The sequence below is a fragment of the Ambystoma mexicanum genome, chromosome 9 (assembly GCF_040938575.1).
Source record: "Ambystoma mexicanum isolate Mex_15411 chromosome 9, UKY_AmexF1_1, whole genome shotgun sequence".
Classification (NCBI taxonomy): domain Eukaryota; kingdom Metazoa; phylum Chordata; class Amphibia; order Caudata; family Ambystomatidae; genus Ambystoma; species Ambystoma mexicanum.
Window position 1 is genome coordinate 1300868024 of NC_090931.1, and position 23811 is coordinate 1300891834.

Consider the following 23811-nt stretch of genomic DNA (forward strand, 5'->3'; position numbering starts at 1 on the left):
GGACTGTCCAGTCAAGGTTGTATAAAAATATCTACTTAATTCACATCACCACAGACCGTTCTAGCACACTACCTAATACAACCCACCCTGTAAAGGAATGCAGAGGCCAGTTTCAAGAAATAAAATGGATGCACTCTGGATACTGACAGGAGGGTAGTTGGTAAAGTAATTAATCACAATAGTTTCAGGATGCTTGGTTTCAGCACAAAGGGAGCAATGGGTCGTAAAATGTCACTAGGGGCCATAGGAGAAGGACCAGGGGAATAGAATGACAATGTACCTTGTGCTTGCAGAAGTTCTTGGTGCTCGACAGGGTCCAGTCTGCGACAGAGTTCAAGATGGGAGACGGTTGCGGGCATGGGCGTCATTTTAGGGGGGGGACAGGGGTGTTTGCCCCCCCTCAACTTTCATGGCACACCATTTTGTCCCCATTCATTTGGCTGGGGCACCTTTTCTTCAGATGTCATGTCTTCCCCCACCCCCAACTTTTTCAGCAAAGTTACTCCACTGGTTGCGGGTATCAGGCAACAGGCAGTTCAGCGAGCGAGACTGGACGGAAGGCTGCAGGCTGGCCTACACGGCAGCTTAGGGTCAGGAATCAGTGTCTGAGTGCTGGTTGGTGGGTGGGTCTGAAGCACTGGTCAAGGCGTCTTGGATGACGTGAGCCACTGAGGCATGACAACAGTCAGTGGGGAAGTCAGTTGCAGCTCGAGGGGCTCGACTGGCTCGGAAATGCCCTTTAAGGCAGACACTGGTTGATGCTTGTCGAACTCCACCTAGCTTCTTCACTGGGCTTGTGTCATCCTTTAAGGCGGGCAGCCCAAAGCTGAGGAGAGTGTTGCAGGCACTGCCTTGTCCTGGATTCGGTTCAGAGACTCTCTGGCACTTCCCACCTAGAAAGCTGGCTTGTAGAACCTAGCAGGTCAGGCTGTGTGCTGGCTGGGTACCGGTTCTGGAGCTGCTGGAGGGTCCTCTGGATTCAGAATCTCCATTGGTTACCTGGGTGATGTTTAGGGGTGGGATCTTGCTTCCCTCTCTGGAAATCCTGGCCTTCCTTCAATGGCAGATGCTGTAAGCCAGACTGTACCTTTAGCCAGGGTCCAAATTAGTTCTTATTGTTACTCTTTGCAGAGTCTACAGATCTGCCAAAAGAGGGGCTCAACCCTCTTTTCAAGCCAAATGGGCCCCAGTGATTGCTGTAGGCTAAGCCTACCTTAATGAACCAATCCTGGGTCCCCCACCAACAATCTTCTGTGCGTGAGGTCATAATCACAGTGCTTTGGAACAGGAAAGGTAAAGGGGTGAAAACATGTACTACTAATAGTACTCCCGAACCCTCGACCCCTCCTCATTGTGAGACCTCTGCTCTCATGGAGTGTGAAGGTTTCTGCTAAATCATATGCCCCATCCCTCGTTCACTCCCATGCTGATATGTTTAGTAACAAGAAACCTCTGTAGGGAATAAAGAGAAGGGCATAATCTGTGCCACCTGGAGCAGCAGGTCTAGTCTGTGCCATTCGAATGATCAGAGTACATGTTGCTTGTACTTCTCACGAGTTTTGCAGAGGGATTAAGCTTTCAATTCTTGTGGTTTTCGCCAGAAAGAGCTTCACTGGATGCTCGTCGTTCACACTTCACTTCCAAAAGCAGCAATATCGAAAATCCATCAGAAATCCTTGGATGAACGGGGCAATTTTAGGCCCACACTCGTCTTCTCTCGATGCACAAATGAATGAATGTTCTGCATAAACAGAATGGCTTCTAGGAGCCTATGTGACCGAAGCCCTTGCCCAATGAGCGCAGCAGATGGACGTGTGGATTGAAAAGGGGTTAAGTAAAGCGAGCCATTTAAGGGAAGGGCTACCGCGCCGCCACCCACCCTGATCCCCAGCGCCACTAAGCTCCAGTGCATTTGTGACCAGTGCACCAGCCTGCCAAGCCAAGTAACTGGACTGTGCCAGACTGTCCTCCCATCACAAATGTTGGGTGACATTTAGACTTCTTGAAAGGGGCCACATAAAAGCACCGAAGCTCTCTGCCAGCTGTCTAAATGCAACCCAATTATATATTTGCTGGGCTTGCAGACACAAGCTGGAATCTCGGCAGGCTGGTCTCATCCACGTTTGAGAAATATCACTCAATGGAGTAAAAACAGCAATTTTTAAAGGTCATAAAAGATAGTATGCAAGCCCATTTAACAAAAAAAAACTAAAAACTAAACTAGACGTGCCACCTTCAACACAATGCCCAAAGCCCCTGCTCTAAGACTGCCATGGAGCATGCCAATGCGTGCAATTTGTAATCCAAGTCCAGACTTTACATTGTGCCCATGAAAACCTTTCTTTATTCTTGCTCTGAAATTCTAAATAAAATAAGTAAACTCCATGAAAGTGCACCCAGGCCTAAAAAAGGAACAAAACTGATTTTGCTACAAATTTAGGCCAAAAAAAGAGAAAATGTAGAAAAGCAGAACCCGCTCTAATATTCTAATGCGAAATGTAGGGCTATTTTGGGGGTAGAACATGCACATTCTGTTGCTTCTTCCAAAAGCAGCAACAATAGTGCAAAGCTGGTTGAGCAAAGTCCAGTCACTTACCTGCCATGTCACTTAGCCTCAGTTCAACGGTGAACAGTGAGATCTGGGGATTTTAGTGTTTGACAGACACACAAGGAAATGTGTCGCACTTGGATGGATTGTTGGTGGTAGGAAGTGTGGTGCTCCTAACTAACCATACAAAAAACTCACCATTCTGCAAACCCTCAAACTCTGAACTAAACACAACCATACCTGTACCTTACCACAAACTGCACACACTTCACAACACCCAACATGAACCCAAACCATGCACAATCATACCTCAACATCACATGACGGCTTCCAACCGAAAACGCACCAACGCTCAGTGACCGGTTTCTCCGAACTGAAGCTGCCAACAGCACATCAAAGCTCTCTTGCTCTTCTCCCTCTCGATCCCACTAACAAATCCCCCAACCCTCCTTCCATTGCAGATCCACCAGAGCGCCAAGAGACCACGCAAGTGGCAACAGTGCACGTTACAAAACCCATTAACAATGAGCACTCCAATACATTCAGCTAATGTTGCGCCTGCCAATGTACTGTTGCAAAGTAACATAACGTGCATAACATTATAAGCGAATTAGTGAAACATACATTTTGGTATTAGGGAAAAACAGCAAACCGGGATGGGCATTCAGTCTCCCCCTTGGCCCCATCTCCCATGCTTTGGGAAAAGTTGTCCTTCACTAGGGCTTGTTGGCCAGAAACCTCCCCAAAGAAGAACTCACAGAACGAAGAAGAGCTCTCTCAACACTTGGAAGAGAAACCAATTGCCCAGGACTTCATCAGAAATGTCATGACACTGCAGCCCCTACTTGTTGCCACGGCAACCAGTTGTAAACATACAGTTACGTATAGGCGCCATAGTAACATGGGGAATGCATGTTAAAGACTTTATTTGAGCAGCTCTATCATTTACGGAATTATGAATCAAGTTTTTTCAATAAACCTATGTAAAGTGTAAACATGATTATTTTGGCACGCACTCATTTGTATCGGATTGTACATTAAAAAACAAGGCCAGAAACTATATTTTGAATACAGAATGGAGCTTACCTAGAAAACATCTTGCTAATGGCTTCACTGAAGCCCAATTGATCCCCTATGGAGCTCCTCTGCAGCCCCTGATAAAACTCCCTTCGTATGACCCCTATGCACAGCGCTCCGTTGCTTCCCAGCAAGGATCACGCTTTATTAACTCCCTAGCGGCCATTCAGAACTGGAAAAAGTTCACTGTACTTTCCAAAATTATCAACGCTGCTGAAAATTCTTTACGGTCTGCTTTTAGAACACCTTATGGATCACGGATCTAACAAGATATTGCAGGACTGGGCTTCACAAATGGGTGCTTCACTGGAGATGTTGGCAACAGACATCTCTAAACTGGAAGGTGACTGGCTAGCCACGATGGAAGAGGTGGGATCTTGCAGTTTTCGCAGATCCGTGGGGTCGAGAAATCGTTAAACGCAGGGCCCGATTACCTAGTCAAATCCCCCCCCTGCCTTCTGCTGCTCCCAATTTTTGAGAAGGCACCTACATCTTTTCAATACAAATGAGGTTCTGGAAGCTGAAATACTGAGAATTTGCTGTAGATGTGGCGATCCTAATCAAATCGAAAGATTACCTCACCTATGTGAAGCGTAGTAACTCGTCGCCAAGTTTTCTTTGGCCCCTTGATTTAATGATTTTATGACACTTTATAATTCTGTTTTTCTGGAACCATTTTTGTTGCTTTTGTGAAAAGTTCACAAGATCAACTATATCACAGTAGTAACACTTTTGTTTTTTTTTAAAAACCTACATGCATAGACCGCTTTGAAGAACCAGTGTGCCACCTTAACATTGAAGCCTGGGTGTGCCCAAGCTTTGCCTCTGTGGTAAATTGCTATGGAATATGACCTGGGAAGTACCAGCACATCTTCACCCAGGAAGTAGTTAAACAACCAGGGCTTTCATTGTTGGACTTCTTGGCTCAAAACCCTGACCGAGAGTACACCTTTCAGCCCACTGGTTGAGTGAGGCCATCTTGCCGCAGTGCTTGGGGCACTACCCTTCGCTTTCGGAACCGGCCGCGGGCAGAGGTCATTCTGCGGCTGGCCGCTTGACCCCAGGATTGCCTACAGGCAATGTACTTGGAGCAGGCATTTCCAAAGCTTCTGATGGCTTGTTGGCGATTCCATTCCAACCCCTCCCCACAACCAGTACAGCAGCCCCAGATACAAGGCTTGAGGGCGGCATGGAGATAGGGTAAACAGACATCCCGATTTAGGCGGGACTGACCCGGAATTGGACCCTCTGCCCGCCCCCTGATAGTTTTTTTTAATTTAAAAACCCTGTCCTGGTTTTGGAGAAAGGGGACGTGCCAGTGCCGGTTTTTGTTGAAAGGAAGGCCCGGCAACAATTATAAATTAAGTATACATTAAAATAAACACCGAAAGTTGCCATGGAAGGGTGGGCTCGAACCCACAACCTTCTAGGTACCAGGCACTGATTGTGCCCAAGACCGTTGCTAAAGCATTGAACAGCAAGGCTTGTATCAAAGCAAACGCTCTTTTAATTAATAATCTTATAGCCACGGTCAAAAGCGCACAACGTATAGGACCAGTGCTGGAAATACTGTGATATGGAGGGGCGACAGGGTAGCGGTATGAGGGCGGATGCAGGGGGGGGGATGGGCTGTGAGGGGTAAGTCCTCCTTTTATGTTGTTAATCGTCCCGGTTTTCCATCTTGAAAATCTGGCCTCCCTAGCTAATGGAGACCACGCGTGCAGCTCTGCCCAGCAGAAATCCTAAAACCATAAGAGAACACAACTGCACTACTCACCGCAGCCTTCACCAGTTTGGAATGGGTCATGTTAAAGAACTTTAGCATTCTGCTCCCCAATCTCCCAGGCCGGCCAAAGCTGGGGTGCGCTTGATCGCACGCTGGGTACCCGTGGATCGCACCCGGTACCCGCTGGCATCCCCAGTGCAGCCTCCCTCGGGTGCAGGTCGGTCGGAAAGCGCAGCAACACGCGAGCCGTCCAGCCTGCAGCAGATCACATGCGCGTCAGGGCGGTCTTGTGATGAGCAATTAGGGGGGCGTGGGGAGGGGTTGTTATCAAAGCAGACACGCTCTTCCCTTCCAAAGCCTCTGCCTCGCCACAATATGTGACACAGAACGGGTGTTCGGCACAGCTGTAGCCTCGCAGTCTCTCGGTCCTGCCCGCCAGCACTGTGCTCTCCCAAAAACCGGGACAGGGCAACTAACATAAAAGGATGACTAACGCTTGAAAGTGGCTGTCAAGGCGCTACGCTTCAGTGGAGGTTGGAGGAGAAAGGGGTTTATGTGTTACTGTTCAAATAAACACATATTTCATTTATCACAAAACTAACGCTATCTTAAGTTGCAAAATGCCGCATTTCTTCTGTGTGAGATTGTGCATTCCTGCCTGCCAGCTCTGAAGACCTAACAGAAAAACCCGGGACCATTGCAGTTTCCAATGGGAACATAATCTTGAGAAAGGGAGACAGAGCACTAAATACCGGGACGTCTGGTCACCCTAATTATTTGCAAACTTTGTGCTTTCCTATCCGTGACACATTCTACATACAGCATCATGGTACAGGGCAGCACATGGCATCTGTGTTTCGTTTACTTTGGGTAACGGAGGCAGGGAGCTACTTAGATAAGGTTGGCAAACATGGCACGGGCATTTTCTTTGCGAGTGAAACACAGAAAAGGCCCTGAAATCGTTTCTTCGATCCTTCCAGCTGCGGGAGTAGTTTTCCAGCCACCGCCTAAAATAGCAACCCGACCTTACAGGGCGGGATGGCGGCACGTTGAATTTTCATTCCATGCTGGACGTCTGGTGACAGGCCCCTGCAGCGCCGCGACCTCTAAAGCGGGTGCCACACATTGGGAGGGGGGGGGGGGGGTCTCGGGGGCAAGGATTAAAGCTGGAAAGGGTCACAATGTGCGGAAATGGAGCTCGGCGCGACACAGTAGAATCCAACCTCTGTCACTTCAGAACACTGAGAGGCTGACCGGCCCCCGTAGGGGGCGCTAGAGGGACAGCCTACATAGCGGGCTGTCCCCTCTGGCCACCCCCTTCCGGGGATTGGTCTAGCCTCTACTCTTTCTCCTTCTAGGCGGAGGAGGCGTCCCCAGGGACCTGGCTTCCGGTGGGGTTTTACTGGGGATGCATTTAAGGGCGGGAGCTGCGGGCAGTCAGTCTTTAGCCCAGCAGCTCCCACGTGTGATGATACCCACACCAGATAGGAGTAATACTTAGAGTGCGATATGGTAAAAGGTCAGAGGACATGGTAGTATAGCATAAAGCTGTGCAGTCTTCTTAAAGTAAATAAAATGGTTAAAATAGTGGTAGGAGCATGGTGAGGCGTTCGCATCACCGACAAAAAATATTCAGGTAGAAATCGCGATAAATTAAGTATAGGGATAAGATGGTTGTATTGTGTTGTTTGAATTGTTCCAATTTTCTTCTTTTGTTACAGGCGGAATATCGGGGCGGTCCTAGCCAATGAGGGACGTTCACGCTGCAGCTTCGGCGGCAGCAGCTCAGGACTGGCCGGGCTCGAACCAAATCCTTCGACGTGCACTGACTTCCTTAGGGCTCTAGGCCAGCAACCTCCTTATCAGTGCCCATAAGTGTCCTACTGGTAGTAACCGGTGTTCTCCTGGTAGTAACCAGAAGCGTTGTCAGCTTGTGCCAGTGGCAAAACATGGTGACACGGTTCACCCTTACCTGACTGTATGTAATATGTGGCTGGGACCGTCCCAAGTTTGTTGTTTGCTCCAAATAAACCTGTGACCTTCTATATTCCAAAAAACCTTACAAAAGTTGTCTGTGGTTATTTTATCATGTGTGTATGTTATACTGGCTACAGGAGGTGGGGTAGTCCAATGGGGATCTCCCTGCTATGGCTGCAGCAATGGAAAGTTCGAGAACCCCAGATCCAGAGTGTGGAGAGAACCCCAGATCCAGAGCGTGGAGTAGCCTCCACTCACGAGGCATGGGTTTTCCTCAGGAAGGCTATCCCACTACATAAACGCCCAGTAGCTCCCTTCCCTAGTCTCCAGAGTACACCGGATGTGTTAGGTTATAATATATTTATACTGCACCCATCACTACAGTCAGGCGTTCAGGTGGGTAAGAAATCGAAGGGGTCCTCATTTGGGGGCGAGGCTTGTGGGACGGGCGTGACTTAAAAAAATTAAACAAACCATAGTAAGGTACACACATAAATATGTAAATGCTTACATTTATATATTTGTTTGCGTACCTTACAATGGTTTGTGTACTTCAAGATGGCTTGAAAAGTACACAAACCATAGTAAGGTAGGCACACAAATATAACATTTATATATATATTTGTGTGCATACCTTACGGTTTGCGTACTTTTCAAGCCATCTTTGTTAAACATTTCTATGTTTATAAAAGATGGCTTGGAAAGTACACAATTCAATCCATCTTTCATAACGCTTTCCCGACGGATAAAGCCTGAGGCGTCTTTCTCCGTTGGCAAAGCTTTATACAAGATGGCTTGAATTGTGAACTTTTCAAGCCATCTTTTATAAACCTCAAAATATGTCAAGGAATCCCCAGGTTTGCCGAGGGGTTAAAGACGCCTCAGCGACCTGGGGTCAGGGTGACGAAACAAAGAAGGGACACTTACGTCCTCTGGTGACCACCCCCCCCACCCGCGCGCGCACGGTTCACCAGTGGAAGTTAAGGCTGGCTGGTACTTCTGTCAGCCTGCCTGACTTAATGCTGGGCTGCCGGGTAACATGTCCCGCCAATGTTGTTCTGGGACCTGGGGGGAGGGGGGGTGGTGCCCCGGCTAACCCCCAGTTTTTGCAGACTGCAGAGCCTGGCCCACTTAAAGCACTGACTACAGTAGTAGTCTTACGGCACCTGGACTTGTCGGAAAGGTGGCATATATATTCCAAAAATGCAGGGATACAGCCCCAAAATAAATAAATAAAATAGTAGTGGGTTTGAGACACACGCAATGGGAAGTGACGTCAGAGGGAGTGAACATGTTCTAAAGTGATGTATGCACATTTCGTTCAACTTGTCTTTCACAATTGAAGTGCACAAATAAGCATTTGTCGCGATAACAGATTTACCCGTTCCATTGCATAAACGATACACACCTTATATATTTAATAATCTGTAACAAAATATGTCATGCATAGCAGCACTTCAATATGAGACATTTTACTCTCCCATGATTAGCGGCACTACCCACTTCAAGTGTGTACAGAAAATTGACATTTTTAAAATCAGTTTAACACACAGGGGCGGACGACGTCCACCCACGTGGTCCCTCGACATTTGTCCTACAAAAACGTGAGCGCCACTTACTGAGAATGATCATGGCTGAAACAGTCTGGTTGTAGCCTCCTTCAGAGGAGCGGGGATATTATTTCATCTCTGCCATGCCCTTGTGGGCGGGTCCAGACTGATATGCAAATTGTTATTGTCCTCTAAGAAAGGCAGTGAGCACTAATTTGTGGTCCAGGCTCTCATGTGGGTCACAGCCCACAGAAGTGGCCATTGTAGCTTTTCTTTGTTCTTGGCTGAGAATGTCTCACAATTTGTGTTTGATTTTGTAAAACTGTGGTGTCACACTAAGTGTACTTGGGTAACCCAGGCGTGGAACCCCTGTTCTCAGGTAATTTGAGTCAGCATCGGCTCACTGATGAGGCCCAAACACAAGTCTAGATCTGCTGTTGGCTCTCTATCTCAGAAGAGACTATCATTTTGGAGCTGGACTACCCTTGTGGTTAGGCCCAGACTGACACATAAATTCATTTGCTCCTCTGTAAAAGGTACTCAGAACCGAAGTGTAGCTCAGGGGCAACACGCTCAACCTGTGAACAAGACCATACCGGGCAACATGATTTTGACCCCCCATTCGGCACTTAAGAGTCTGGGGGTGTCTGGCATCAAGAACAAAAGAAATCACCAATAAATGAAATGAATGAAAACATAGCAGATTCTCCCAAGTGGGCCCTGGTAAGGTCCTAAAATGTTGAGGAAAAAATGCTGAATGCGCAATTAGTGCGCATTCAGCAGTTACAAAAATGACGAATGCTATTATACCGAACAAGGGGAAGCCGACTGAAAAAAGAAACAAAAAAAAATGAAGTTACGTGAACCCTGCAACGGAAGTCCCGTCCCACATTAGGGAAAATAAACTTCTGCTGCAGGGAGACAGACTAGGGGAGCTGCCGGAGGGAACGAAGGAGGCAAGTAAAGATAGAGGGGTTGTGGGTAGGGGTAATGAACGGCAGGTTCTTCCCATCGCGAACGGTGGGAGTCGACATTTTCGTAATGCAAAACTTTGCGCTCCGCTGTATTGAGACTAGTCCTTTTCAGCACTGCTCTTTACACAGATCCTTGGGCCACAGGTCAGAATAAGTTACTATAGAAGTTTGTTCTTGTGGGATAGTTTCAGACAATGTAGACCGGCGTCCACTTTTTTGTTAAAGGCTGAAACACCCATGATAGCGTACTCGTTGCTGAGGGAACACTCATACCGGGGCCACATACTATAGACTATTGCCTATTATGGGAGTAGTGAGGGCTGGCTGGTTCGACTCTGATTGCACTAGAGCAAAGTCAAAACCTCTCCTAGCTTTAGGGACCCCTGTGATCCCCAAAAACAATTCGTTATTGCGAGGTCTTGCTATAAGAAGGTCTGAGCTAAAAGGAAAATGGAGACTGAAGATGAAGCTTGGGCTTCTTGGACTGGCGCCTCAAGGAACGACGATTCTGAACTTTTCTTGGAAATCGCACAGTGTGGTCCTTTCTATACATTTTACCATGAATTACTGGTTAATTATGTGCCAGATATGGCCTGGCTGGACCATTTTTCATCCCTATATAGTGCCTGCCAGGGGGCGGAATGTTTTAGCACTGAAGATGTAGGCACTCTGGGAGGGGGGGGTATAGAAATATAGGAGGTGATGGCGCTACGACTGTATTCACTGTGGATGAAATCAGTATAGCAATGGGATGTCAACGTTCCAACCGGGCACCAGGCCCTCATAATACACCAGCAGATTTGTTCACTATGGCTGCGGATCCCTGGGCTCCGCTGCTGGCCCAGGGTTTGAATGCCATCTGTGTGGGGATTGGGCTACTGTCCTCATGGTCCAGTGCAATTATCCATTCAATCTATAAAAACGGGCCTCAGGAGTCTCCTGCCTCACACAGGCCCATATCGTTATTGGACTCTATTTTCAAGATTTGGGCAGTGTGGTTTTGGCCCGGCTTGAGGAGTGGGTAAAAAGCAGTGGGGTACTTTCCCCTGTGCAGCTGGGATTCCAGCCGGGGCTTGGCACGCCTCAGCAGTCACTTAATCTTTAATTGATAGCTGCACACTCCATTTATATTAAGGAAGAACCCATTTATTTGGCCTTTCTGGATCTGAGCACGGCCTTCGACAAGGTGAATGGTGCCAAGCTGTGGGAAGTGCTTGAATAGATGAACTGCCCTTCGGGCCTAGTAAGCCTTTTGGCTAGACTGCATACCTCCACAAAGGCCACTGTTAGGAGTGGGGCTAACAGCACTGCACGGATTCTTTTGCGGTGGAATAAGGAGCGCGCCAGGGATGTGTCCTGGCATCACTTTTTTTCTGCCTATATGTGAATGGTCTCCACAAAGCCCTTTCAAATTCTTCCCCTGCTGTGCCCGAGCTAGGCGGACGATCTTTCCCGGTCCTCATATGCGGATAACACCGTAAATGCCACAGAGTCAGCATTGATGGCCTGCTGGAAGGGGCTGTAAAAGGTCACATTCAGGGCCATGCACTGTATGAGCAGTGTGATCCCCAGGGTTGATTACTTGGACTGCCTGGGGTCAGAGTCTCTTCTACTTTTTGTGCCCCCAACCCCCATTACAAAACAGGCTGTCTGTTTTAAAAAAGCATTGGGAGGGGTCTTAAGGGCTTTGGTAAAGTTCAGGGCGAGGCCAGTCTACCTGATACTCCAATTGTATAATGGTAAAACAGCCCTGGTTGCGAGATTTGGGGTGGAGCTGCGGGGTTATTCGATTGTTTCCCCCATCCGAATAGTGGAAAATCACTTTTTCAAGAAAATACTGGGCCTGCCGCCATCAGCGCACAATTTTAGTGTGCATATAGAGTTAAGCTGCAGGCCAATTGGAGATGTGGTTTTCCTGCAGCTTATCACTCATTGGTTGAGATTATGGGGTAATGAGAGAGCTAACCTCACCCATGAGTCGAGTCGATTATCTTTATGATATCTAGGGATTTTCGGGTAAAGTTCCATGGCGATGCCATATTAAGAAACAACTGAGGGCCACAAGCATCACACATTTATTTCCACCTTTTAATGTGGTCTCTGGTGGTGAGGCAAAGCTGTGGAATGACCGTTCTTATGAATATGTCAAGGCCACTAGAGAAACTACAGAGCTGTTGAAACCAAAGAATAGAGGGTTTATGACCATGATGTCCCCAAGTATACAGAAATACTTGTGGGCAGAATCTCCAGCAGACCGTGTGCTTATTACTAGGGCACGGTTTGATGTTGTCCAATTAAGGGCAGTGGTGGCAGCTTGGTCCGGTGAGAATGGCAATCCGTCTTTCCCTCTGTGTGATGCACTACTGGAGGACTTGGCCTATTCAGTATTTTTTTGTCCTGCATATGGTAATGTGAGAAGCTCGGTGTTGTGACCATTGCTATGTGAAATGGGCTTTGCCCAGTACCGACCTGCCTGGACTGACTTATGATGGGCGGATAGATCCCTGCTTATGTACTTAAAATCTGCTCTCTACACAAGGACATGTCTGCTCAGAAACATGAATGGACTAAAGGCTTGGTACGATTGTTCATCTAATGTGATGAAAACATGGAGGGTGTAATTTATACTGTGATTGGATACGTTTTATATTTTTTCCATTTTTATGGAATGTATAATTCCGAAATAAACATGATGGTGATGAAATAGTAGCAACACATTTCAAAGTCTCATTCATCTTCGGTTTCAACATTCTCACTTTACTTTTTTTGATTGTCAGAACAACTTGTAGAATTTCACAACTAGCACAACTCCTACATATCGAACAGAAAAAAATTGATATTAGAACTTGATCAAACCGAAAATGAATTCAGACTAGAGCCTAAGTGCACAGCATAACTACTGTTGGTACTATTTCACATAAATATAGACTATCCTTGGACATGCTAGGGGTTTATTAAATAAGTATTGAGAGATTTAAGAATTCAAGAGAAAGATGAAAAACATTTAGTTGCTACATGAAAATGAGGCAATTATATGTGTCGATCACTGCAATTCACGACAGTCACAAGTGACAGATTTAAAGTTGTCTGCAGTGGAATCTCTCTAAAAAATAAATATGAAAGTCTCCTCTAAACAGGTGCTCCCCTGCTCCTCCAAAACCATCAAGGACAACATCGTCTCTCTCGCCCTAGCCTTGGCTGACCTCTGCAACCACTCATTTGCCACTGGCTCATTCGCGCAACACCTTAAGCACTACTATCTAATCTGGACTCTGACACTCCCTCTGTTCTGATCCTCCTCGATCTTTCTTCTGCTTTCGACATCCTCATAAACCATCTCCAGGATACCCTCGGCATCAAAGACCGGGCACTGGCGTGTTTATTACCTCTTTCCTTTCAAATAGACCATCCCAAGTGCAAATGGGTCCCTTTCGGTCATCCACCTCCCTCTCTACCGGTGGAGTCCCTCAGGGCTCTATCCTATCGCCATGCTCTTCAACATCTTATTGGCCCGTCAGGCCCACCTGATCTCTACCGCGTAACCTCATTTCCAGTGTTATGTAGGCAGACCGCTCTCTTTCAAACTGCCATCCTTCACCCCCTCGGCTTCCTACCTGGTACCCGACTGCCTGATGGCTATTCAGGCTTGGTGCCCTGCCAATGATCTCTGCCTTAATGCCAGTAAGATGGCGATCCTTCTCATGGGGACACCAGCTCCTCATTCCCCCTCCCCCCCAGTCTCTGGCCTGACTCCTTGGGTCCCCTCACCTCACTCACCTGTGAGGCAAAAAACCTTGGGATAATCTTTGACTCTGACTCTTCTCTCCCTTTCTGTCCTCACATCAAGAAGTCCAACTTTCTGCTGCATCTCTGCATGGGCATTCTACCTTTCCTCACCTTCCCCCAGAAGCTCAACGTCTCCAGAGCCCTGGTTCTCTCTAGGTTGAACTACTGCAACGGCCTCTTCCTCAATCTTCCTCTTTCCTCCCTTCACCCTCTTCAACTAATCCAGAATAGGACTGCAAGACTTATTCTTGGTCTCAAGCCCAGGGACTGCATCTCCTCAGCCCTAGAATCTCTCCACTGGGAACCGATGACCGCAAGGATCAAATTCAAGACCCTTTTCATCATCACATGGCTATCTGGGCCTGCTACATCCAGTTTTCCCTCTCTAAATACCTCCCTGCCAGAGTCCTTCGGTCCTCTGGCTCTAACTCTCTGCATGCCAAACGTTTCTCAAAGTAGAGAGTGGCCAGGAGATCTCTTTCCTCGGCTGGTTTCCCTCCTCTGGAACGGGCTTGCTGTACCCCTCAGACTTGAGCCAGATCTTCTTAAGTTCCGGGAATTTAAGAAGGCTTTCCTTTTCTCCTCTCCCTTCTCTCTCCCCATCCCGTGCTAACTGTCCCTCTGCCACTGCGACTGGGGCTGGTCCCTTCCGAGTCCTACAGGGGCTAGACCACTCCTTACCAGTCCCCCAGCACTTGCCTTCGCGCTCCCTTATCCGGACTAGCCCAACCTGCTCCTTCCTGTCCACTGCACTCATCCTACCCCCCGCTCTTCCCCATGCACTTGTCGCCTTGGCCCACCTACCACTTTCCCACCCCCACCCTCGGGGCACCTCATTCCTGCACTTCTCCCTCTTCCCCTGCACTTACTGCCATTTCATGTACTTGCATGGTAGGATTGTCACAAGGCCAATATAACCCATTTTTGTTGTTCTACATTTTTGGTCCCTATGTCCCCTCTTGTCTTGTGGTGCCTGGAAACACATATGTATAGGCACAATACAACTGTCAAATAAATAAAACCTGTGAGTCACACCAGTAAAAACCTGACTGGGGTTTTCACGATCCCAAGTTCAAGATCCTATGAAATTCATCCACAGAACAAACAACGCTTGTCACACTGTGCCCGCAACATGCGGTCCTACCTTGTCACTGTCAACGGTGTTCTGTGATGTCCTGGATGCAATGGAAATGGTGTCAGGCTGGCTGCTGCCATCCCCGGCACTGTCGCCATCCTCTAACCCATCCCTGTGTGAAGAAAGAAGCAAGTTTAGCAGAAAAATTGAGAGACTTTCCAAACAGAGCAGCTCAGATACAGATCCAGCCCATTTGAACAGGCTTGTAGGAAAGGACCAACCCTGCCCAGAAAACCACAACCATTACGTGAAGCTTCTTATTTAAAATGGCATCCTCTCTGCAATTGAGGTCAGGATTGAAAATAGCAGCACAGTTACTCTTAATGCTGAAAATAGCAGGACTTTTCTTTTTGTGGCAGAAAAGATCATATTTCCTAGGTGGGACGGTGACTCCCATTTTCTAAAACTAGACCTTCCCTTTCATGGGCACAAAGACTTCTAAAATTCAGAGAGCTTGGCTCTCTGCTCTGCTGGTCGATGTCCAGCACACAATTCAAAAATTCAAGTTTAAAAATATGAATTCGAAAAATTAAAGTGAGAAAATCAGTGTTAACACTATTAAAGTTCAACACATTTTTGATTAAAAAGCTATTACAAAATAAACTGCAAGAAATGGTAAAAGGATTGACACGTGGAAAAATAGTGGGGATAATGTGGGGTGTCCCCCATTAAAAAAGGAATATAGAAAACTGGAGGATAAACAGTTGGCTTGAGGGGCAGTAAGGAAGGGGAGGGAATGGTGCAGAAACTAACAGCGTGGTCCAGTGTAAAATGTGCCAAAGAAATGGCAGACAAGGTGGCGAAGGTTTAAGGGTCCCCCTTAGGGCTCATTTTGGAAAATATGCGGTCTCCAGATAGTAAAGCAAAACACAAATCTATCTTAAATTTAAATTTACAGTAAAGTAAACATGTGGGGAGCACTGTCAGTTTGAACTGTAGGATTTGAAAAATTATAAAAATGTGGTGCAGTTAAAATTTGGTGTCCACCTAAGACGAATAGCCAGGGTAATCAGTCATATGTGGCAGTCTTATTTTTGTTTTATATGTAGCCCTTCAAACACAACCTCACTCTCTGTTATTGCATGTAATTTTCCAGCCCTCTGCAAACGCAAGACCACCCTATTTAGAGCTGAAGACAAAGGTCCAAGTGTGGCCTCCTCATGACCCCCACATGACTCTCAGCCCGAAGACTGAGACACAACAGATGCACCTCACTCTTGGGTCATTCACCGCCATCGCGATGTATCACAGATATGAGAAATGTTACTCTCTCAAACAGCCATTCAGGCCATACACAGTGGATGATCTGGAGGAGATGGAGATGCCATCAATCAAACAAGTCGACTGAACGCAAATCAAGAAATCAATGACATCACGACAGCCATCCATTCACAAAGTTACACAAACATGCATTTGTTTATTGCATTCATACACGATAGACGTGCTTATGCCTGACGCAGGTAGATGACAGACACCCACAAGTGTTGCTCACAAACTGCCAAGTGAATGCACTCTCCCAGGCCTAGGAGATTAGAGATGGAAACATTAGGGAACACAAAGCCCCTCGATGTTCATTCTCATTGCCAGAAAAAGGTACATTCAGCCTGGTAATCATCCAGGGTCCAAGGGCTGGGAGGACCCACTCTACCCAATTTAGAGTGACCTTTCACATGAAGATACAATATGTTGCAGAAGCCAGTGGTCTTCCTACAACCCCACAACATTGTAGATCGAAACATGTAGAGGTGGTCCCAGTAGGAGACACCAGATATGGCTATCAATAGTATAATTAACCCATATGGGACACATACATAGTTTGCCTAAACTGACCAATGTGAATGCCCGATAGGTTTCGGGGATGCAGCTTAGTTTTGTGATGTCACACCTGGATAAAACCGGTTGACACGCTCAGAAGACGAGAACCCTGGAGAATTCATGTTTTTCTAGTGTGATCCCTGTCACTTATTAGATAAAGACAGTAAACGTTTTCCTTTCTTGCGGTGGGGAGTTTTTGATGGGCCAGATTCTCTCTCTGCTGGTAATTGGGGTAACTGCTATAGAGCCCCTGTCGCTCTCCAGCACAACTGAGTGGTACCAGCATGTCCGGTAAGGGGCATGATGGAACATTGCATTAGTGCAAAGAAACTGTCAAGGGTTGTCAGCTGTGTAAAAGCCCCTATCCCAAATATAGCATCAGAACTCAATTTTTGCATATTCATAATGAGAAATTATATGTTGAAGAGCAGGAAATCCCCACTCTCTGGACAAGGAAGTCCTGAGGCTGCTTTTACCTGCCTTTGCCGGCGAAGAGGTGCAGATCATTGCTAGCAATGCAGACGTGACACAGAGGAGAAGGCCCGTCACATTGTTGGCTCCCCAGTTCGCGTAACACTGATTTTATGGACTGTAGCGGCAGCAGGAATCCCCAATAAGACATGCAAGCTTGTTTTTAATATATGAAATTCTGGTGGTCTATCTGGCTCTGATGAAGTGACTGAGACACATGTTAGAATGTCTTTTGTCCCCTGATTAAGACGGCTAACGAATAACTACACCTACACGTCAAAACCAGTCGGTCCTGTTACGGCCGTGGAAATGTGATCGTGTTTCATTTAACAGCTAAGAAGATCCACTCCAAAAAAGGAAAACAAAACATGTTTTTGGATATTGTAATTAATTGGTGTTGACATGAAATGTTCAGTTTTTTGTATAAATATGAATGGTGAGTTGTTAATGTATGATTGAATTAGGATAGATCACCTTATTGATGGGTGCAAATGAGTTCTTGTCACCTCCTTTTTATTTTATAATTGTGATTTTACTTGCATTTAATTGTTGCTCTTTTTTGATTTATTTCATACACAATTTTGTATCATCTTAAATAAACAATGTTTGATACTTTCTCTCAAAAAATTCTGTCCTCTGGATCTCTCTTTCAGGACAAGCAAGTAATGGGAAATAAAACATTGTTTGCGGAGGAGTGGTGGAGAAGATTTTGCTCAGGTGTTTGCTTTAATAATGTTTCGTGATGCATCGTTCCAGCTGCTGACTGCTGAGCAATGACTAAGCTAAGGTTGATTAGAGGGCTAGCTTAAAAAAAGAAATCTACTGGCCACCTAAGTGGGAATACCTGATAGGGTGAGCCTTGCCAGGGGCAGAACAAAGACATTCTCTGAATGATCCTCCACAGTTGCCGTTTGAAATACAGCACTCAAGACTTATTAAAATTGCAAGAACTAGCACAGGCCGAAGTTATAACGAGGAGCAAGGTGGTCTCAAATACCTGTATATGATATATAGATTTGAGTCTGTATTTGATGGTGATGTGCTTGCGCATATTATGTCAAATCTTGTGGTTTTCATTTATTGATTAGGAATTTGTTTTTATAAATGCATGTTATTTTTGTATGGCTTTATTACATATGTAAAGTTCCCATGAAAGGTTTGTAATAAACCAAGAATGATAAAATAAAAATAATAATAAAAAATATATACATATATATATTGTACGTGATCAAGCAGCGAGGAAGCTGTGAAACGCGTTGTACCGTGATCAAGCAGCGAGGAAGCTGTGAAACGCGTTGTACCGTGATCAAGCAGCGAGGAAGCTGTGAAACGCGTTGTACCGTGTGTTTCTATCTTTGGCTAATGCCGCAATAAAACTGGATATTTTTAAGGACACTTCATTTGCTTTTGTTTTTTACTGAACGAACGAACAAACGAAGCATCTTTCTGGCGATTACCTCACCGTTTGGAGTGCCATCCCCTCGGGGGAAAGCAGGAATCACTTTCCCTTTTCTGCAAATATATATAGATATATATAGATATGGATAGATATAGATATATATATCTAAATATATATATACCCTGAGATCTTGTGTGACCTTAAGTGGCATTAAGTTCCAACATGTATGGAAAATAATGCCAACCTCATGTAGCATCCCAAAAAAAAGTTACTGGGGTCCATCATCGGGAACAGCTCCAAATGAATTTTCAGAAGTGTAAGCATCCGACCACACCTGTGCTACAAACAGTTACAACATTCACTAATGGGCAGTGAATTTAGGGCACCAAATGATGTAAGAAGTCTTTGCAAATGTTGGTTTTGTTTTCAATAGAGCACCACATAATGTTATCCTTCAGAGTATGTAAAGCAGACTAAAATGTTCATAGAGGGCAAAGTATGTAGATAACAACTGAGATTAGAGGTTGCACGTGAAAGTTGGGTCTTAAAATGTCATAACGGAGATTGAGGGAGTGATGGGAAAAGCTTTTCACTGTGGAGATCAAATACAGGAGAATGGAGAATGATACATTTGAACTTGTCCCCAAAATGTTATCAAAAAAACCACCACATGATCCCCCATATATTACAAAGCCCCCTGCCTGGCACTGGGGACAGTTGGGAGACTGGACCTGGCAGCCTAGGGGTTCCCTGAGCCAATGGATGATAGGCAAGGGGCAGAATGGGGAGGATCCACAGGGCACTCTCCCTCTGAACAAAACACTTGGCACAGGACTGTCACAGTAACACCACCATGCACCGCAACCCCAAACATAGGCCAACTATTATCACACTCTTCTCCCTAAATAATCTCACACAACAATCCAGCCATGGCCCCCAAAGCTGCTGAGAGGTTAAATAGAACCTAGCCCCCCCGACTATCACAAATGGAAAATTCAGAGTCCTTTGGGGTATGTGAATCCACCAAGTCCACGAGTCCTGAACAGGGGCAATCAAAGCCAACACTAAAGGAAATATGGAAATAGGAATACAAAAATCAAAATGGGGCCTGACAGGCGTAAATAGAGACTTGTGCCGGACACAGGCAGCTCCCACTGATGCACCATAACCATACAGAATGGCCAACAGGGTCCATATAGACTTAGTCCAGTCCTCTCAGCCTCATTCTGACACGCAAGAAGATCGGACCCACAACCAATCCCAAATCCCAAACACTTGGAACACACAAATGCAGGACTCAACCCAAATCTCATCCATGCCCCAAATATAATAATTACTTACTACCGCATGATAAGGGGAGGGCGGTGATGGGGTATTTATCAGCTAGTCTTTAATAGGGGTCAAAGGGAAGATAACCATGCCTAATTGCTCCTGAGACAAGGCACCAAACGAGAGCAGATGCATGAAGGAGAACTTTCATATGGTCCCTGAATGGAAAAGCATTTCCAACTGGCAGGCATTGCATGGAATCGGGGGGTTGGAGAGGAAGATTGTAAAGTTCTAAAAATGTTAGATATCGATCAATAAGGTCATGTACTTGGGGGCAATATTGTGTAAGCATCTGTAGGCAAAAGTGGCCACTTGGAATTGTATCCTGGCTTCCAAAGGCAACCAATGTAAGCAATAGAGAATTGGAGTAGCAAGGACTCTGGACGGTGCCTTGGTTACTTCTTTAGCTAGAATCTTGCACTGTCTGGAGTTGGTGGATCAAGCATTTTGGCCCTCCCATGTGGCTGGCATTGGAATAGTCAAGCTCAGTGCCGATGACAACCATGAAAAATTTGCCAAGGTACTCTTCAGCTAAATAAGGATACATCTGCCAAAAGAGCCTAACAAAGTAGCTAGAGCTACTAATGAAGTATGTATCAAGGCCCATTGTATTTGTGAAATCTAACACCGCCTGATAGTCTTCACTTTCAGGGCCATGGGGAGATGTTGGGAATCTTCCTTTTTATGTTCATGATAGTCCCCAAGACGGAGGGTGCAGACCGCAACTTGTAGGCATTGGGATGGAACACCATGCACCAATCAGATGGATCCAAATACTAGCTTTGTAAGAAGATTGAAATCATCGTCCCTAATACAGGAACAAGGGGAGGAAAGAGGTTTTAGGTTGCCCTACAAATGTTTAAGAGTCCCTAAAATGGGGTATGGGACAAAAGATGAATGGGAGGGAGGGGGCCCTAAAACAGGATCATTATTGATGCAGAGTTTTGTCAAATTAGCCATAACTGGAAGACACAGCTATGCCAAACAGTGCTGAAAACAGGATCACTGGTTACTAGTAAAAGGCCAACTGTATTTGTATGGGTTATTGTGGGTTACTTCAAGTTAGGGACCACATGTAAACCAGAAATACTTTATAAAATCATTACAGCATGGATCAGCAAACATGGACTTTCTTGAAGGAAATCACGGACCCAACAAGATCATAATGACACTGGTCCTATATGAAGAGAGCCTTTACCTCTTGCTGTTATTCCGCTGTTTAGATGGTGTTTTGGGGGCATGAATAGGCTCCTTCAGAGCACCCTTCAAGTGTATGATTCGCTCCTGGATTACTTCCCGGATGTTTTTAATCCACTCCTGCTTGGCTTCAATACTCGATGCCTGAATTAAAAAAAAAAGAAACAAAGCCGGTGGTCATGGACTACGTACACTCGGCGAGAGCCATACAGAGAAACAGACCATACAGAGAAATACAAAGACATAGATCGAGCTTCCCCGCTGTGGCCGCGAAGCAATGGAACGCCCTCCCACCTGGGCTACGAGCAGAGGACTCCTACTCAGCCTTCCGCAAACCCTGAAAATTTGCCATTTGCCTAGCGGTCTGCCTTAAACCTGCCAGAGAACAGTGACTTGCTACCGCAATAATCTGTATTTTACCTTATCTGCATGTCGTGGGCGGGAGGACGCATTTATGCTGAAGCTTTTGTATCATGCAACAGGTTTGCAACAGTACCCCGATGCCTCAGGTTTAGGCGCTTTACAAATGTAAACATAAATAAATAATAAATAAGTGGTAAGCAAGCATCATTCCCCATCACACACACCATGGGCCAAGGATACTTTCTGTGGCATGGCATTTCGCATGGAAACACCCACTGCTGCCTGTTCCCATAAAATAAAGTAGTCCTTTAGTAAGGGAATGAGAGCCAAAGTCTAGGAGCAGACTTGGGTTATCAACATATAACAAGGGGAGATTGATCAATTATCCAAACCCTCATTGCACACCGAGACATGACGCTCTTTCCTGCCAACCCTCTGCCCTGGTACCTGTAGTATATGATGGGTAATATATAACGCACCTGTATACAAGTGTCATTCCCACCCTATTTCTCTTTCAATCATCACACACAATATGCCCCGATCTCCTGCGTTCTCTCACTTTCATCTCATCTGTTGTTGACCTCCTAGATATATCCATGGCTTCCCTGACCATATCTCCCACGTGGAAGGCAGAATGCCATTTTCTTCCTCTTCCCAGTCTTCCCTCCCAGAATGACACTCGGTGCATGCGTCCCAGATGCAACATCCTCTCCTCCCCACCGACACTTAGTAACTTTATATTTGCTTCCTTGTGCTCTCCTATGACCCCATATAGCGCTATCCCATTCTCCCAAGATCTCCGCATATTCTAGTCTCACCCCTCAATGATCTGGTATTCCCATTGCCTGCCTTTCCCAACGGTATTCTTACCTTTTTCTAGACCCAATATTGCCCCTTACACCTCTTGTCACCTGGCCACTAGTCTACTCTCAATAGATTGCCATTAAAAAATCCACTCCACCTCTCCTGCTTTTCCATTTCACCCATCACAGGAGTCCTACTTTTCTACCCGATGTTACTCTACAGCACCTCATGTTTCCCTGCGCTGGATCTTCTAGTTAGGAGTCGACCAATTACTTTTATGCATGGCATATTGGAGTGGGCGAATGGCTGTGCAGTTCTTTCCCTCCACCATAGTGTATTTTTCAGGATGGATTTCCCATTATCCCAATCCAATCGTCTGCAGTCTCTCTGGGTAAATATACGCCCAGAGAGGTTGGAAATTATAGCAAATAAAGGCACCAATCATTGGGCTTCAAATGTTCTGCACACCCATAATGGTCAGGTCAACCTGTGCTTTAGCTAATTAGGTGGCCAGACAGCCTTGGCTCATGTGCACAGCTGGCAGAAATTGGGGTGAAATGATACTTCATAGTGGAGAGGAATGTAGCATGGCATCCAATGCTTCTACTCCCCTGGCAACAATGCCACGGTCCTCTGCCCTGAATTTCTCCCTTTTACCCTTTCCAGACTATATAACGTTATCCCTGCCGCTCTACTCGTGTTGAACCTTCCTAGCATGCGCCACTACTGATCCTACACCCCATGCTACTTGCTACCCTAGCAAGGGCCAGATTTGCAGATTCTTGGCTCAATCCAGATAAGCCCTGGAACTGACATTTGCTACACAGTTGTCCATGACGTTTCCTCTCCCATATATACTCTACTCCAAACCTCTACACCTTTCGCCACATCCCCTTCCTCAAGTGGTCTCACCTCCAGCCATGCTATACTTCCACCCCCTTCTCATACCCATAGCAATCCTTATATCACTATGCCCTGCCTGTGGCCGCTCTACTTCCATCCATAGCACAGCCGTGCGGCTCAGCTAGCCCATGCTCATTCCAATCTTCTCTCCTAGACCCTGCACACTACACTGCTGGGACCTCTTCTCTACATTCTACGCCCACACCTTCCAAACCCTGAAACTCCAAACTCTGGATCTTTACATATCCAGACTCCACACCTGCACGCCCTGCCCCCCCCGCATTGTCCTCAGAGCTTAACTCCACCCTCACATTACCTCTGCCGACATTCCTGTGACCCAAAACCTTGTTTACTTTTGACCTATTTGTTTAAAGGGGGACCTCCGTGACATTGATAATGGATACTATCTTTGCATCCAGTACCTGGCAACATCAACGACCGATCATTGTGGCAACCCACGTGTCCTACCACAATGTTTTACTTTTTTTTTTATTATTGTGCATTTTTAGTTTAATTTACAAACCTTTGTGCACATGGATTACATGGTGATGGTAGTGGCCACATAGTTATGGTTAAGTTGCTGTTTCCATAGGAAGAGCACTTTTTGGGCAGCTTATAACTCCGCTCCCCCTGGACGAATCCTCACCAAACTTTGCAAAAAAAGTATATGGGCCACTCTGAATTTAAATTGTATAGTTTGGTGAGGGTTCGTCCAGGGGGAGCAGAGTTATAGGGGGGGTCCCAAAACGTCTTTTTT

General features: G+C 46.1%; 1 protein-coding gene across 6 annotated transcripts in view; it reads right to left on the reverse strand.

Moving 5' to 3' along the window:
• The window catches only part of KALRN (kalirin RhoGEF kinase), a 1827638-nt gene that overhangs the window by 469298 nt on the left and 1334529 nt on the right, over positions 1 to 23811 (reverse strand). For all 6 annotated transcript variants that reach the window (XM_069616662.1, XM_069616664.1, XM_069616661.1 and 3 more), the window contains exons 32-33: positions 20986 to 21128; positions 14783 to 14885 (exon numbers count right to left, since the gene is read on the reverse strand). In XM_069616662.1, coding sequence (XP_069472763.1) covers positions 14783 to 14885; positions 20986 to 21128 — 246 coding nt within the window. The remainder of the gene's footprint in view (positions 1 to 14782; positions 14886 to 20985; positions 21129 to 23811) is intronic.